Here is an 18,823-nt window from a genome sequence, read left to right as displayed (position 1 = left end):
TTCCATATATTCCTACTAGAAGTTTGAGATCAGAGGACAAAAACCTTCTAGTAATTCCATCGCTTAGTATAATAAATACAAGACAAGATACGATCTTTGTGGTTACAGCGCCCAGAATATGAAACTCCTTACCATCATTTATTAAGGAAGAAAAATCACTAAGTAAATTTAAAGGACTGTTAAAATGCTGGTTGTATAAGGATGCTTTTAAGACCTAATTATCAGAGTCTCTTTTCATCCCATTCTCTGCATAAACTCACATGTCCTCTGTCTTAGGATCCGAGAAATTGAATTAAAAAAAAAAGTTCTTAATTTTCTTTTCAATTTTTATCAATACTTTTAAAATTTTTTACCCTCCTTTTGGACTTTCCTTTTATGTGTCCTTTATTATGCTTATTGTAGTTCTCCCTACTTCCTTATATATCAGTACCTATTCATGTGTGTCTGTTGTAGTTAATAATTAAGACCCTGTTTTCAAATGTAAATCACTTTGAATTAATGATATTGCGATATATCAAAATTTTAATAAAACTTGAAACTACCTCAGGGGGGGGGGGGTCTGATTTTGGAGTTGCTTGAATTGGGGGGCTGAGTCAGAGGACTTGTTGGGGGGACTTGAATTGGATGGCTGAGTCAGGGGGCCTGTTCAGGAGAGCATGAATCAGGGGAGGGGGATCCCTGAGCTATAGCAGTGTGCCATTATTCTTCTAAGATTGGATGCAGCAACCTGTAGTACTGGGATCCCACATGTTACTGAATTACGCAGGGCATCACGATGCGATAGTGATTGTACATTAATGTCTGAAAAGTTTATTGTGCTTTTCTTGTAATATTTTATGTACATATATATATATATAAATTACCTCATCCTATCTCACCTTTAGAAAATTAGTTAAAATAAACCTTACCAAGTACGTTTCTGACATGTACTCGATGCCTCTACTCTGTGTCTATCACTCTGACTTACACCCACTCAACTTGTATCCACCCTTCTCCAATTGTACTCGACGACGTCATTGTAATCATCTTCGCTGATTGTCCAGCTCTTCTTGTTGTAAACCGCCTCGACCTATCATGGCTTTGGCGGTATATAAGAATATTATCATCATTATTATTATTATTATTATTACTTGTTGCACAATTGTAGTTTGGAAAATTCAATAAAGATATACAAAAAAAAAAAGATGCGATAGTGCTTACTAATGCTTATACCAATATAGCACGTTAGTTAAAAGTACTCTCAAATATCTGCTCCATGTAAAACATATAAGCACACATATTTATTCTGTTAAATTTAATGCTTGTTCAAGAAGTTGAATTGACAACTTGGGTGACCAAAGTCTTCATTTTTATCCACAGATCAGATTCAGCATGATAAGATTCCCCATCCTCCTCGGCAATATGGCTCAGACCTGCTCTGTAGGGACCACCACTACAGTAACATTCTCCTTGCTGTGCAACCTATCACCTCTCTGTCACACTGGCCAACACTGGGGCCAATTAGTGTAACATTGTGGCGGTGGTGGTTTAATGCCTATCTCCTGGGAAAAGAACTGAAAGCATAAACTAGTTTCATATAGACCACAAAACTGCTTTCAGATGGGAAAGGCAGAGATCAGCTGGAGTCTATGACATTGCAAAAGGAAGTAAATTGAACAGGCCATGTGGACCTCAGAGTGCTGATCTCCTGATATATTCTTAGCTTCTCTACAATTAAATGGATTTTTCAGGCTGACAAGCTAGTACAATTTAATTTTTACTGTAGGTCAGCCTCAGCCTGAAAAATCCATTTAATTGTACAGAAGCTAAGTATATATATATATATATATTTTTTTTTCCTTTTAACAAGGTCTTTTATTGAAACATGCAACATAAATACTACAATTCTTGGTACCAACAAGCAGATAAGCGATCATGAATATATCTCTTATGGCCACTCAGCTCTAAGAAATACAGTTCACTTATAACATAACAGTGTAGCGTAATAAAAACAAAACTCAGCTTAACCTCACTTTGCAAACGTTTTACGTGAAATCCCCTTCCCCTCTTGCTCAAACACCCACTCCCCATCCACCTGCACAGCCAAACTCCAGGATATACAAACTTCTCCTTCCATACCCCAGCATAACAAGATAAGGGGAGAGCGTTCTCTAACAAACATAATTGAGCTATGGAGACCCCCCCCCCATCCCAAAACACACACACACACACACACAAGTTTTCCTATTTCCTCAAAGCCTTCAAAAGTGTAGCCCTAAGCTTGCCCCCTGCAGATAGTACTTCCAAGCCCAAATGGAGGTTCAGGGCTTTCCCAAGCTTGAGGTAATGTTATACGGACTGCAATAATACATTATTGCATTTTAAAAATATTTTGCTATAGTGAGTCCTGGAGCAGATTTAGGGTCCTTTTTCTTGAGAGTACTTGCACATGATTACCACAACTTAAAAGGCTTACTTTGGGGTATACTCAGATGTCCTGCAGTAAATTCTGGATCAGCACACACAGTCTATGCAGTAATTTATTTTGACTGTGGAGGGAGTGTATCTGGTGGTAGAGAGCAGGTATGACTGTGGTAATCGGTCAGCGCAGCTACCGTGTTTCCCCGAAGATAAGCCCTACCTCCAAAGATAAGCCCTAGACGTAGGCAGCTGCACTTCCCCCTGCCCAGCCGCACTGCTGAACCCCCTAATGCAGCTTTGTAAAAGGAGCCCTTAGTAAAAGGACTCCTATATCATACTTTTGAAGCATTTGTAGTTAGATACTGTAAAAAAATAAATAACCTGACGTGACAAGGTGAGTGATGTTTAAGATATCCTATTTTATCTTCTTGATTGCACTCCTTGGGTTCTACTCAACACGTTTGTTCTCTAGCTTAATGCATCCTCTGCTCCTGCTGTGTGATTGAGAAGAGTACTAAGATACTGGCAACAAACCTCTGCTAAGAAACAACAGAGATAAACTGCAGTGTGTTCTTTGCAGTATAATCTTTAGGACAAGGGATCATTAGAGGAATTAGGGCTTATGAACAGCATAGGTAGAGGGGCGGGGCAGGAGATAACAACGTCTTAATAGTTTGTTATTAAGGGGGTTCATCTCTTCATTCGTACACTACTTTTTAGGAGATAATTTAGGAACTTTTCTGGATCCTCAGGAGAACCATTTAACATCGATCTTCACGGGAAAACATGACTTCTTAGGATGAAGCAGTCAATTTGTACATTTTCAGAGGGTGAACTGGAAAAAGCAATGTAAAGATTTTACTATAGCAGAGCTGCAGGGTACCAGAGTCAATAGAGTATTAATATGTGCCATCGGAATTGATAAAATTTGTATACAGTGATTGGGGCTGAAAAGTGATGCAGTTCCTTAAGTCTACAGGCTAATCCCAGCATAAAAAAAAAAAGCACAAAACCAGTGACTCAAATAGGGGGTATTTTTTTTTCTGAGATATCCATGTAAATGTGTAGTTAGATACTGTTCTTTGAAGTATATCTTTACAGAGCCATCTCATTTGATAAGTTTCCTCTCAATGAAACGTCTTGAGAAAGGTATAGCTGCGCCTAAGGAAGTTTAACTCTTTGTACTGCAGTAGACATATGACTTTCCTGGATACATTTTCTGATAAATTTTGCTCTGCTCTTTAAATCTTGGATCCAATTATTGAGGACTAGTGTGTGATCAAATGAGTTTATTTTATGTATTTTTATTTTTAAGCTTAGCTGTGTTTTTCAATTTTGGAAAATTAAGTTAATTTGGTTTTTGATCGCACTTTTCTGTACAAGATGTTTATGCTTGGTAATATTATAAAATTGTATAAATAAATAAATTTTTTAAAAAAGCACAAAAACAACTGAATAATGCTAATATACACCTCTGGATGGCCAAATATAAACCTGTTAATTTTGTATGTAAGATCATTTATGTACTTTCCAGCTTTGGCATGAAAAATACTAGTAAATAATAAAGAATCCATAACAAAGGCCTCAAATTCCACTGCTCAGCCTGGTTTTCTGGATTTCCAGTGAATATGCATGCGATCTAGTTGTATGCAAAGGAAGCAGTGAATACAAATATATCTCATACATATTCATTGTAGACATCCTAAAAACCAGGATGGATTGTGGACCTGAAGGACTGGGTATGATGACCCCCTGATCTATAAGGAATGGCTTGCATAAAAGCATTTAGGGGTTAATAGTTAGAGCAATCTAAATGGCCAGAAATGGCCCCTGGCCATTTAAATCACTTGCCAGGGCAATATTAGTGGCATGTAAATGGATAGTATCAACTGAATTAGAGAATGGAAAACAAGATATAGTGTCCAAAATGATTGTGTAATCCAACAAAATTGATGGAACACTGATAGTGTATATAATGTGATTTAAATCAAGGGAAAAAAGACCTCAAAATACCCCAAGAGTGTGATCAATGAAGTCACAACTATTTTGGGGTTGGGTATCATCACAGGTCAAAAACCCTTGAATTTTGTATATTTTTGATTTTAATTTTTTTAAAATTTTTTTGCTTTCGTGATAAATATTTAAGTGAAAAATATAACAATTTTCTATCAATATTTTCTTCTTTATGGATGAGCATTAAGTGACCAGCAACAATTGATTCAATTCCATAATTTTCGTCATACTTGAATTTAGAAAATATTAAGCACTTATCTATGCTGTTTTGATCAAGCAACGATTTTACCAGCGGCAAACACCATCATCTTTTGAGCAAAATTGAAGTTCAACTGGCAAGTTAATAAGCCTTTTCATTACCCTTGAAGAAGCCCATCGGTGCGAAATGGGCTGGGCCTCCATCGGGTTATTAAGATAAGTGCTTAATATTTTCTAAATTCAAGTATGACGAAAATTATGGAATTGAATCAATTGTTGTGTATTTGGATTTTCAAAAGGCATTTGACAAAGTACCTCATGAAAGACTTCTGAGGAAATTAGAAAGTCATGGGATAGGAGGTAATATCCTTTTATTGATTTAAAACTGGTTGAAAGATAGAAAACAGAGTGGGTTTAAATGATCAATATTCTCAATGGAGAAGGATAAAATAGTGGGGTTCAGTAAATCTTATGAACAAATAACCCACACAGCTAAGATTCAGTCAAACATATAAACAAAAAGTTGTGAAAAATCTTGATAGTGAAAACCAGCTATAGCAAGTCCATAGGTGTTCAGGAGGAAAAGCCTCTGAGCCCCATTAGGGAGGATGCCTTCTTCTAACTGGAAAGGGCAAATAACCTCACAGGCATAAAAACCTCCGTTTGACCACAAGGACAAGTGAAATAGGTACCCAAACTGTTAATAGAACAGTTAAATGCTTCACAGGCACTATTCATTCAAGGCAGTCACTGTGACAAACATTAAAGAACTAACAATAAACTTATCTTGAAATGCGTGGAAAGGCAGCCAGGCTCCAATCCCCACTGACAATGGCCAAGTGTTTTGCCTCGTAGCTGCATCAGGGACTGAGAAAAGCAGAGATTTTATGTCGGCACAGAACACAGAAGTGCCAACTGAAAAGCTCTGCTTTCCTCAGTCCCTGGGACTGCTGCTTTTTAACAAGTTTATCAATGATCTAGACATGGGAATAACTAGTGAGATAATTAAATTTGCTGATGACACAAAGTTGTTCAAAGTCGCTATATCGCAAGAGAATTGTGGAAAACTTGCAAGAAGACCTTGTGAGACTGGAAGACTGGGTGTCAAAATAGCAGATGATGGCAAGTGCAAAGTGATGCATGTGGGAAAGAGGAACCCGAACTATAGCTATGTGATGCTGGGTTCTGGCTTAGGAGTCACTGCCCAGGAAAAGGATCTAGGTGTCATTGTTGAGGATACATTGAAACCCTCAGCTCAATGTGTGGCAGCTGCTAAAAAATAAAATAGAATGTTAGTTGTTAGGAATTATCAGAAAATGAATGGAAAATAAAGATGAAAATGTTATAAGAATACCCTGCCGGATTTAGCTGGCAGGGTCATAACATTAGCTGAACTGAGGAAAAGAAGGCCAAGTTAGAGGTAGGGGCTGGGGGAGGAGGAGGTGTGAGGAGGGTTGAAGTGATAGGAAAGATAGAAGAGGAGTGGGATTGGTTGAAATAGTTGTTAGGAGAGGGAGATAGTGGAATGAAAGATAGGGATTGGTTAATTGGAATGGAGATTGGAATGTTGAGGGAGAGGATTTTTGGCGGTTTAATTCATTTTGGGGTTTTGGTGTGGGAGAGGGTGGATGTGAGGGAGGAGGGTTGGAAGGAGTGTTTCCCTCCCTCCCGGTGGTGGTCTTGGTTAGCTGCTGATTTTGGATAGGGTTCAGGGATTGGGGGGGGGGTACTGTGGTGGGGGCGGATCGGTCGCAGCTGGGACAAGGGAAATGTGCATAAAACATGGGGGATATTGTTTGATGTGGCTGAAAGGGGAATTGAATACATGTGATGGGGAAATAAAGGAATTACTCATGGGCGTCACCGCCATGAGTTGGGGTGTGTGTGACCTGACGATACCATGGGTCATGCTATGGGGTAAAGTGGCAAGGCGTTGCCTGAGGGAATGAGCTAGTTTCGTCACCGAATGGCTCATGGGGGGAGGGGAGGGGAAAGAGGGGTTTATGGTCCAGCCGATTTTACTATGGTGAAATGTTACCAATATAAGAATTAATTGTTGAAATGTTTAAGTTGGGGTTATAAATAAAGCTGCGGCCAAACATTTTCCAGTTAAACAGTGTCTGCGATTTATTAGAGTAAATGTATTAGAGGTTGGCTGGAGGTGACTAAGTGTGAATGCTAATGTTATGCCCTTGTATCGCTCTATGGTTCTGGTCACCATGTCTTAAAAAAGATATAGCGGAAATAGAAATGGTACAGAGAAAGGAGACAAAAATGATAAAGGGGATGGGACAACTTCCTTATAAGGAAAGGCTAAAGCAGCTAGGGCTTTTCAGCTTGGATAAGAGAAAGCTCAGGGTTGATATGATAGAGGTCTATAAAATAATGAGTGGAATGGAAATGGTAGATGTGAATTGCTTGTTCACTCTTTCCAATAATGCAATGAAGCTACTAAGTAATAGATTTAAAGCAAAATGGAGAAAATATTTCTTCACACAACGTGTAATTAAACTCTAGAATTTGTTGCCGGAGAATGTGGTGAAATCAGTTAGCTTAGCGGGGTTTAAAAAGGTTTGGATAATTTCCTAAAAGAGAAGTCCATAGGCCATTATTGAGATGGCTTTGGAAATCCACTGCTTATTCAAGTTAATTAAAAATTTTGATTAATCACCTAGCGCGATTTCTAGGCGATGTACAATAAAAAGGGGATATTTGTAATCATTAGTAATAAAAACATAAAAACAACTATCATGGACACAATGCAAGACAAAGCGGGAGGAGGTAGAACTACAATATGTCAAGAAAAGCAAACATAGAAGGTAAAAACTGTAGGAAGGGGGGCATGTTTGAGCTGTTATAAGTTCAAACAATTTTTATTGATGCAAACACAGCAAATACAACACCAGCGCACCCCAAAGGTGCACAGTACAAATAATAATGCATCATATACAATAATAGAACAAACATATTGTAGCATGACCGGCTCTTGGGCCTAGCAATGACCGGCACACGCTTACAAAAACGCCCTGGCGTGCTTCCCCAAGAGGGAGGAAGACCTGTTGGTAGTACCTCACTCTGTGAATCAACAAATCAGAATGGCTCAGTTCACATCAATATCGAAAAGAAAGGAATCACTTTTATTGAAAATCCAGCAAGGGCAAAACAAAAATCCAAAAATAACTATAATATCACTCTTACCAGCCTGGTCTGGTTCCTGCTCCAGTGTTTACTAATCTCCCAGGTAAGTTCTATTGTCAGGTAGTGAGCACAGCTCAAAGTATAGGTGAGTCTCAAGCAGTCTTTAGCTCCACCATAAACTCTGAACTGTACAAGGTTGCAGTGCCTCTCCCTTCCCTTCAAGCATTAAGGAGCGGAAGGTTATACGTTTTATCAGTTCAACTCCTTGGCACAGCAAAGCACAAACAAAAATATAACCCCAAACACTATCCTGGATATCAGACAAACCAACACCCAATCTTCAGGGTTTTCACTGCATTCCAAACAATGCATGCCTTTGTCCATGTGGCTTAATTATCCCCAAACACAGTTCTCCCAGCAAGCCAACCAGCCCATCAAAAAGTCCATAACAAAAAAACAACTCTGAAAGGCAAACACACAGCGAGTTCAGCTCACTTCCATGGCTTCTGAACACGCAAGCTCTGGAAGAGAACTACAATCCATGTCCTCCAGTACCTGGATATCCTGTGTTTGCTGGTCTGGCTCTGGGTCAAACATTTCCACATCCATGGACTCTTGTACTGGTGGAGGTTCCTTCCACCTGGGAACTTCCCTGGCCTCTTTCCTTCCCTGGGACAGCCAGCTTTCCAATTGTTCCAAGGCTGCTGTGCCCCACCCAGTCCTACTCAGGGGCTGGGCTTTCTTCAGCTGAGGCTGCCTCCTGCCCTGTTTAGCCAGCCCTTTATAAAATGGAGGATTTAAAGGGGCCCTGTCTGTTTTCACCAGGCTATGTTTTAAGTCCTGTTCAAACAGCCTGCATTTCCTGCACCAATTCCTGTCTTACAGGCACAAAGTAATTAGCCCTGACTAGTTTCACAGGGTGCCTCTTCAGGTTCTTCACTGGCACAAGGCCGGTACTGGGCTTGTGACAATATACAATAAAAGAATAATATAACCAAACTCCCTCCCCTTCCTTCTCTACATAGGGCAAATGAGATTAATGAGGGTGGAAAGGTACTCCAAAGCCCTGTACTCTTATGAACCTCAAAAATGTCACACCACCCCTTCCCCCACCTGAGCCACTTATCCTATCTTTGACTAATTGCCAGAACCTTCAATACACCCCATTTCCCCTCCTCAAACCTCCCCCTCTCCTCCCCCCCAATGATACTCTCCATCCTGCCCCACCAGTACTCACCATTACTCTCCCAACCCAACTAACTAACAAATTAGGACAACCATCTTAAAACCCCACTGCGACCCTTAGGATGTAAGACTTGCAGATAAGGCTCCCATATATTAAAAAACAACATCTTTCGTTTCCTAGACCCTCCGGCATCTCACTCCTCCCAAATGACCAACTGATGCAATTAGTTCTGCCAATGCCAAGCTCGATGACCCCTAGGTAAATGGCCAAAGCCTCTGGCAAATCCAAGACAAAGTGGTCCGGGGTACTGGGTAAGACTCTCCCAATTAACCCTGACATATAAGAGATTATACGCCTCCAGAAGCACTAAATAATGGGGCAGAACCAAAAGGCATATCCAAAGTTTGACCCCCGTCCCACATTTATGACATAGTGGTGTAGGAAGTCCTCCACTATAAAACATCTGTGTACGAGTGTAATAAGCACGTAAGGTCACCCTATAATATGTTTCCCTCAACCAAGCAACTGATGGCAAATCATTATTGCTTTAGGACTTCTTTTACTAAGGTGCGCTAGCGTTTTTAGCACACGCACCGGATTAGTGCGCGCGCTAGCCAAAAAACTACTGCCTCCTGCTCACTGCTCAAGAGGAGGTGGTAGTGGCTAGCGCACGTTGCATTTTAGCGCGTACTATTCCGTGCGTTAAGGCCCTAACGCGCCTTCGTAAAAGGAGCCCTAAATGTTGCTAGAGGTTTTTTTAGCACGGGCCAGCAAGATAAATTCTACGATGCTCATAGGTAGAAACCTCTACTGACATTTAATAAAAGGAGCCCTACATTTAAAACATTGTTTTTATTAATAATAATAATAACAATTTATATACCGCAGGACCGTGAAGTTCTATGCGGTTTACAATGATTAAAGATGTTCCAGATTGAATGGAATAAACAAAGTTCAGACTTAGTGACTAACAGTTCCAGGGATCATTTGTTGAGGACTAAGATTGAATAGGTTGGTTTCCTAAGTATTTCAGGAACAGATGTGTTTTTAGGTGTTTCCTGAATTCCCTATAAGTAGTAGGCACAAGTAATTGTTCTAGATCTTTACCCCATAATGCTGCTTGATGTGAGAAAAGATGTTGGTGATGACTTTTAAATTTACAACCTCTAACCGGTGGAGAAACAAAGTTCAGGTGTGAGCTTCGCCTATGTCTGTTGGTTGTGAAAGAGAAAAGGTCTGTTATATATTTAAGGGCTAAGCCATAAAGTACCTTGAAGCAAAAACAACCAAACTTTAAATGGCGCTTTCAATTATCAGTGCCAATTAACCCTCTTCCTTTATAAAGCTGTGCTAGCGTTTTTAGTGCCGGCTGCCGCGGTAACAGCTCGGATGCTCATAGGAATTCTATGAGCATCGGAGTTGTTACCACGGTGGCCGGCACTAAAAATGCTAGCACGGCTTTGTAAAGGAGGGGGTAAGTCAATTAAGAAAATGAAATTAGGTGCCTAGATTGGCTAGGTGTGACAATCTAGGCGCCTAACTTTAGGAGTCATTTATCAAAAGTGGGCCTAAGTTCTCTTAAACTAACTCTATGCAGGTTGCCACAATTTTATTACAATATTAGTGTACAACCTGCAATAAAATATTTTTAATCATAGAACCCATTTTACTATCCCCAACAACATTTTAAAAGATAAACAAATATTCATTTACTTCATTCTCTCTCCTTAAATGGTTTCGAAAGCAAGAAGTCTCAAGTTGTAGTGAATTTAAACTAAACTAAACCTTAGGTTTGTATACCGCATCCTCTCCACAATTGTAGAGCTCGGCACGGTTTACAGGAGCTGGGATAGAGAAGGAACTCCAATGAAGGGTTATAGGCCTTAGTATAAAGAATGTTTAGAGGGGCTTAGTATACCAGAGAAGGAGGAAGTATTACATTTTCGAGAATAGCCAAGTTTTCAGATGTTTACGGAAAAGTTGGAGGGAGCTCAGATTCCGAAGTGGGGAGGTAAGGTTATTCCAGAGCTCAGTGATTCTTAAGGGGAGGGATGTCCCAAAATAATAACAATAATAATAAGACCTATATGTGTTGTGTTAAATCTGAGCTTAGCTTACTGGAAAGTTCCAAGCCAAAATGTGTTAAGTCACAGTTTTACTGCACTTTAGTAAAAGAGGTCCCCCTTAAGTTTGCAAAACATTTGACTGTGCCAAATAAGGCAGTCAAAATCTCCCCAAACTATAAATGATAGACAATATAAAATAAAATTCATGACATTTGTGTGAGCCTCCAAGTAGGTATAACTTTGTGTAGGAGCTTTCTGGGGCAAGGGGAGGATAAATTTATGAGGGCGTAATAGGGCATAATAGGGCAAAGTACGGTACTGGGGTTCAAGAAAGGATTGGACAATTTCCTGCTGGAAAAGGGGATAGAGGGGTATAGATAGAGGATTACTGCACAGGTCCTGGAGCGGACTGCTGGGCACAATGGACCTCAGGTCTGACCCAGCGGAGGCATTTCTTATGTTCTTATGTTCTTATTATGGCCCAGATTATGTAAACAGCACCGTTATCGGCGTCTGCCTGAAAAACGGCCGCCAATCATGTGTCAATCATGCAATGGCGCTGTTTGCAGAATTGCAGCTATGTGAAAGGTAAGCGCCAGAAATATTGGCCAAGGTTTCAAAGGCATACATTTCCGGCGCCTACACAGGAATCACGCCTACAGAGACAAAAAAAGGTGGGCATAGAAATGGTTGTGTCTTGGACAGATCAGAGGTGTTCATTGGACTTATGTGCGTAGCTATATAATACACTCCTCCCTCCTTATTCATGGTTTTGGTACCCGCGGTTTAGACTATTCACGGTTTTTAGCATGCTGGCTCCTCCCCCCAAATTACATCATCCATGCCACCAACATCTATTCCAAATCAAGTAAAGGGGTGCATAACTGCCATTGCAAAGAGGTGGGCTAAAGCCTCATTTGCACCTGGCCAAGTGCAACCGGGGCTCATCTCTGTCAGGACCCTCGCACACAGGGTGGTGGCCGCCACTGCACCCTCAAGCTCCTGTTGCCATGGCCCGGACTGGAGCGCTGGCCAGCCATTGGCCGAGACCGTCATGTGAGCGCCGCTGGAATTTGGGTCCGCGGCTCTTAGGAGACGGGCTGGGCGCGAGGGGGACCCAGAGGTAAGAGCGGCGGCTTGGTGGGGTGGGAGGGGTTGGAGCGACACGACGGGAGTTGGCAGTGGGCTTCTCTCTCTCTCCTGCTCTGTAGACGGGGCCAGGGTTAAGGAGAGACCTGGGCAGGCGGGGGAGGAGGCGAATAACTTTCTCATATGTTATTCGCGGTTTTATCATATTCTCGAGGGTTTTTAAAAAGAAAACCATGTATAACATATGAGAAAGTTATTTGCGGCTCTTCCATATTCATGGCTACCCGTAAGCACTGCGAATACGGAGGGAGGAGTGTAAGTGAAATCTGTGCCTAATTTAGGCACAAGGGTTTGTACCACATTTCAGTTGGTGTAAATGGCCATACCTAAAGTTATAACACCCAACAACAGTAAGAAATAGTACTGCTGCTTATTCCAGCCCTGCTGTCCTCCCTTCACAGCAGGGCTGGAATAAGCAGCTGAAACAGAAGCCAGGAACCAAACTACATTTGCTTTGGGAGCAGAACCCAACAGGGAATTGGAAGCAAGATAGCCAAGCTTCAAAGACAGAGGGAGAGGGTGCCTTGATAAAGCCCTAGAGTTGCATGGGCGAAATATGTTGGTGGCTGATGTTTCTACCCTCCCGGCTAGCGTCAAATCCATAAGCTAAGTACTTTTAGTATTTCTATAAAAAAACTTTTTCAAAAAATAATTGATATTATATATATGGGTCCAATGACGAATGGGAGCATAAAGCCCCACACAATGAAAAAATTTGAGTGTGTGGTGGCCCGCTGAGGACCTTAAATAGCACAATGAAGTTATCCTGAAAGAAGTGCTGTAAAGCAGCAGTACTATTTCTTACTGTTGTTGGGTGTTATATGTGAATGTTCTTCTTTCAAACTTGATTATTAGTGTGCCTAGAGTTTCATACCTAAAGTTAAGCATGGGTCCAGGGCATAAACACTATTCTACAAAAGCGCTGAGAATTTTTTCAGCACCAATTTTTTCAGTGCTACATATAGAATTTAATAAAAACCAAAAACAAAAGTCCAACAGACCAAAAATCTTTCAGCACATGGGAGTGGAAGGTAGCTTAAGAAAATCTCTCTTTCTAACAGTCCCCCTCCATTACTAACATGTAGCGCGGGTTTTAGGGCCGGCAGCGGCGGTAACTGCTCTGACGCTCATAGGAATTCTCTGAGCATCGGAGCGGTTGCCACTGTTGCCAGTGCTAAAACCCGCGCTACTCGTTAGTAAAAGAGGGGGAGTGTTAGCTAGCTTAACAGTGGCACATTTCAGGAAGAGTATGTCTAGTATTCTGGTGAGAGGAATATTCATAGAAAATCTCATAGGAGAAAAGAAACATCGCTAATGATTTGGAAAGAGGAAGATATGCATGCTTTTACTTGTCTATCATATCTCGGAGATAATGGCAGCTGCTGTCCAGAAATCATGTACCATTTATACTATACCACAAATCAGTCAAAAATGCATTAATAAGTACAAGGGATTTTGTTTGTTTCAGAAGACTTAAAATTCTGCCTGAACACTAAGAACAACTTAGCTCACAGCACTGCTAGCCGTGGACCGGTGGTATGGACTGCTGCTATTATTTGGGTTTTTGCCAGGTACTTGTTAATTGGGTTGGCCTCTGTGACGATGGGATGCTGGGCTAGATTGACCATTGGCCTGACCCAGTAAGGCTAATTTTATGTTTATTTAAATTTTGTTATCCCACCTTTTCAAAGTTTCAAAGCAGCTAACATTCATAAAACATTTGAGTGGGGTAAAGACAATTAAGACAGAATAATAAAAAGACATCAAATATTAAAATGACATAATAAATCCCCCCAAAACAAAAACAGCAATGATAACAACAGCTAAGTATTAAAATAGATGCCTGTACTGGCACAAAAAGGAGGGGGAGGGGGAAGAACTACAATATTTTTGAAAGGAAAGAACAAATTAGGATAAAACAAAAGGTAGGGTGGACACAGCAGATTTTTATGAGCAGAAAGGCTGGTCAGAAGAAAATTCTCATATTATTTTTTCAAGATCAAGATACCATGGGTTCAAAGGAAAATCAATAAGGCAGCTCTGCTTCATGCCTGCAGTTCAGATATCTTCATAAAAAGTATCCAGCTCATGAATAAACAATAGTTTATTTTTTCATAAAACATATATAAGTGGTTCAATGGTTTGTCTGAAACAATACCACATTTGAAAGTTTGATCTACACCCAAGTGCACGTTTTCAGGGTTGCCAAGTTGTCCGGTTCCAGGAGAGAGATTTTGTTTTAAATTTACATCCCAAAGCAGTATCTGTAGTCCCCGATTCATCCCCTTGAAATCAGCCATGCAAATCCCATAATACATAAGGATCGCGATATCAGAAACCTAGGAGTGGCCCAAAATCTCCCTCCTGGACTGGGGTAACTTGACAGCTTTATGTATGTATCTCAGAATAAAACATAACTCTTTTTTTTTTTCTATTAGAACAGATTCAGACTTTGCCCTTCTGAGTTATTAGCTACAATACTGAAGACAATATCAAAGACACCTGTCATCAGCACCGGCTTGCTGTCAGCTTTCAGTCCGAAAATATATTAAGATATTTTTTTTTCTCTTTATTTTTAGTTTTATAATGATATAGTTCACTATAAAGTATATAGAAAGCACACAAAACAAGCTCCTGCTTCATGTCTACTCCTCAGCATTAAGAGGAAGAGATAGTGTCACTGTTATAGCAGGCTAATTTCACTATTCCGCAGCCTTCCCAGCCTTACAACTTTGGCAGGAGCTGCTGCAGTCTGCGTTTACAGCCTGTAAGCAGCAGGACAGTACCTGCTCCCCCCCCCCCCCCCCCTCAGAAAGACCAGTTTGCAAGTGCAAGCAAGCAATCACTTTACCTTCTGAAAAATCAATGAGTCCCAGTAAATGGAGCAGCTTCAGAGAGGCACAGATAATCACAACGATGCCCACGGTCTGCAGTCCCTCCGTCTCCCACTCAACGCTCAACATACTTCACGTGGGCAAACCATGCCAGGCTTCGCCCTGGTTCCAGAGGGAGGGAGGCAAGGAAGGAAGTTTACAACTGTTTTCGCGACATCCAGAAGAGAGCCCCCCCCCCCCCCTCGCTAGTGAACAAACAAGCCGAGCCACGCCGCCCTGTGGAGTGGTCAAGCTGACTGAGGCAGAACAGCAACCGGAGCATTACATTTTCATGCTTTTCTCTGCTTTTGATTTGTGCTAGTTGGGGGGTCTGCTTCAGAAGCTGAAGTTAACCGCAAGCCCCCTCGATGCCTCTTACATCCAGCTGTTACGCTGACATCGGAGAGGCTGGAAGAACATCTGTTTCAGAACTCAGCCACAGACTTTTGCTGTGTCAGGTTTAAAGCACTCCTTGGGAGCTTGAGAAAGGGAACAGAGCGATATCAGCTCCCTGCTTCGCGATGCTCTCCGATTCAGGCTTTACCATTCCACTCGGGCTCACTTGAACAGGGGAGATTTTTTGACTTGACAAGTTCTCTTTAACAAAAAAGGCAACTGTTCTCATTTAGTTCAGACCTAGCGGAAAGCTAAGGTCGACAGCGCCAAACAATCAGCTCAGATGCAGCGTTCCCCTTCCAGTTTGAAAACATGTGTATTAAATATTGCTGACAACAGACGAGAATCCCTTGCTATTCCCTAGACAGCCGACTCTATCTACTGCATTCAGTTTTTTTAAAACACACTTGCCTGGTAAAATATGCACAATTAAGACAAAGAAGATGTTTGATGACAAATCGAGCACAGTGAAAGACAACTTCTGTAACCATGGATAATTTCTCTAGAAGTTTACAAACATTAACATAACAGATGAATGCTGTTATAGAGGAAATGTACAAAATTAAGAAACAACTGAATAGGAGACAAATGTTCATTATGAGAAGCTGCACAAAGAATGAGCTGGAAGCAAGAATAAACTGTGTGCAGCCAAACTGTGGAACTGTTTTTCAAAGCTGAAGTCATAGAAATATCTCAAATTTTATAGAAAAAAGACAATTCAAGAAAATCAGCCCTCTATACTCATAGGGCTCCTTTTACTAAGCCGCGTTAGGGCTTTCACGCGCAGAATAGCATGCACTAAATTGCCGTGCGTGCTAGACCTTAACGCCAGCATTGAGCTGGCATTAGTTCTAGCTGCGTAGCGTGGATTTAGCGTGCACTAAAAACGCTAACGCAGCTTAGAAAAAGGAGCCCATAGGTTTTTTTTCGTTAACTTTTTCATTTTGCAGTACTTAATCCAAATTAAAGTCCCTTTTATGAAGCCGTGTTAAGCTTTTTTATTGCCGGCCAAGGCGGTATTACCTCTGATGCTCATAGGAATTCTATAAGTGTCATAGCTTTTACCGCTGCAGCTGGTGATTTAAAAAAAGCCTAATGCGGCTTGATAAAAGGGGGAGGGGGGTTAAGATTAAGACAAACAATGCATGTAGTCATTGATTTATGAACAAAAATGGAATTCAGACATCAGTTTAAATATAAATATAAAATGTGCCCTCAATATTTAGCATTTCCAAAAATGACACTAAATCCAATGAATTCGATAAAGGATTGAGTCATCTGTGGAGAGGAGGCAGGACCTCAGACCAATCCTTCGTATCACATGCCAGCCAATGGCCATTCAGCCGATACAGATTGTGGTTTTAATCACTGGTCCTCCTCCACCACCTCCACTATATGTGCAAATCAACAATATATTTAAATATTGTGCAAAAATCGCAATCTATTTATAATTTAATTATTTAAATAATGATGAAATGTGTAAAAAGCCACTTATGTTAGTGGTAACAAACAGATCATTTCAGGAACTGATTCTGACGGGCCCGTTTCGCCATATCTTCTTCAGAGAATCAGAACAAAATGCTTAATACCTACAAATAATACATCAATGCACATATATCACAATGTTATCCTCATAATTACACTACAATCCTATCCAGTGTTCCCTCTAAGCGGGCGGGTGTTGTGAGCAAACTTTTTTCACCGTGAGCCAAAAATATCGGGCGCCAGCAAGTTATGAGCCAACTCGCCCGATTCTCCTCTCGCCGCCCTGCCATCTGCCGTACGCCTCTTCCGATCGTGCGCTGTGACGAGAAACGTGTGCGCTGCGATGTAATATTTTGTGCGCCAGCGCACGCCAGCGCAGCTTAGCGGGAACACTGGTTCAAATGGTTTTATTTATTTCCCCAAATTTATTTTTGTTATACGCATTGAAAATATTTGATATTGCGTTTAAATCAAAATCTCAATAAACTTGAAACGAGTGCCCGTGAGATTGTGGGAGGGTTAAATACTCAAAACTTAGAAGTTTTTGCTACGCCAGCTTTCTGGTATCTTTACATACAGTGGCGTACCTAGCATATGTAACATCCGGGGCCCATCATTTTTTGGCACCCCCCCCCCATCTGTAAGAAAAACATGATTTTTAGTAACAAACCACACGTCACACATGAGTACCTAGGAAAAGGCAGCATCTTACATATTGCAGTGAGCAGTACATCAATACACCCATTGTAAAACTAAACAAGCCAGACCAGCACAGATCAATCCTACACCGTCAATCCTAACAGAAAACCATGTCTTTCGAACACACAGAACACAGAAAACACCTTCGCCTAGTAAGGAATATGTAATCACAAACTAACCCCTCCCTCTTTTACAAAACTGTAGTGTGGATTTTAGCTACGGAGGTAACAGCTCTGATGCTCATAAAATTCTGAGCATCAGAGCTGCTACCACCAAGGCTGGTGCTAAAAACGCTTCACAGTTTTGTAAAAGGGGGGATAAAATAAAAATACATAGACAAAGGTTAAATTGAACCAGCAAGAAGCTGGACTCTGCATACAATGCTTCACAGAAACAGTGACACATGTCTCCTAAAGCAATAAATAAATAGAAATTTTTTTCTACCTTTGTCTTCTGTGGTTTCTCCTTTCCTCATCTTCTTGTAACTCTCTTCCTTCCATTCACTGTCTGCCGTCTCTCTTCCCCTATATGGCATCTTCTCTCCTTCTATGCCCCTTCCAGAAACTGTATGCCTCCCCCTTCCATCTCTCCTTTCACCCCATTGGTCTGGCATCTCTCTCCTCGCCTTCCCTCTCCCACACCTCTCCTCATAGTCTGGTATCTCCCCTTCCCTGATTCTCTGGCATCTCTCTCCTTTCCTTTTCTTCCATCTTTCGCTCCCCCTCCATGCTCTCACATCTCCCCCTTCCTTTTCCCTTAGACTGGCATACCTTCCTCCTATGCTCCAAGCCCTGGCATCTCCTTTAATTCCCTCCCTCATCTTCCTTCTCCCTCCAGCTGGGTACCGCAACACTCTTCCCTGCAGCTCTGCACTTCCCCACAATTGCCATGCTTCGGTTCCTCTTCTTCCTTCCTTCCTCCCCCCCCCCCCCCCGCGGGACCCTGCGGCACCATCAACTCTTACTCCCTCTAATGTCGGCCCTGCAGCTCCAGACTTCCTCGCACCTTCTCCCCTCCCCCTTTGGATCGCTATTATTTTAAATGTTATAGCCGCGGAGCTGTATCCATCAGTGGAGATGTCTAACCTCGGCCTGCCCCGGAACTCTTACTGCAGCAGCCGCCCGTCTAGGCAGGAACAGGAAGTCACTGTTGCAGTAAGAGTTCCGGGGCAGGCCGAGGTTAGACATCTCCACTGATGGATACAGCTCCGCGGCTATAAC

The 18,823-nt window shown here is 41.5% G+C and overlaps 1 protein-coding gene across 6 annotated transcripts in view; it reads right to left on the bottom strand.

Annotated features, from left to right (window-relative positions):
- The window catches only part of KCNIP4 (potassium voltage-gated channel interacting protein 4), a 691,146-nt gene that overhangs the window by 278,353 nt on the left and 393,970 nt on the right, over positions 1 to 18,823 (bottom strand). Inside the window, exon 1 of one of the 6 annotated variants that reach the window (XM_033948552.1) lies at positions 15,002 to 15,140. The exons of 3 other annotated variants lie outside the window; for them this stretch is intronic. In XM_033948552.1, coding sequence (XP_033804443.1) covers positions 15,002 to 15,113 — 112 coding nt within the window. In that variant the 5' untranslated portion in view covers positions 15,114 to 15,140. Of the gene's footprint in view, positions 1 to 8,304; positions 8,408 to 15,001; positions 15,141 to 18,823 lie in introns of those variants that run through there. 2 more of the 6 variants (XM_033948566.1, XM_033948575.1) reach the window with 2 other exon arrangements.

This window comes from Geotrypetes seraphini, chromosome 1 (assembly GCF_902459505.1).
Source record: "Geotrypetes seraphini chromosome 1, aGeoSer1.1, whole genome shotgun sequence".
Classification (NCBI taxonomy): Eukaryota; Metazoa; Chordata; class Amphibia; order Gymnophiona; family Dermophiidae; genus Geotrypetes; species Geotrypetes seraphini.
This window is presented reverse-complemented; position numbering and strand designations above follow the sequence as displayed.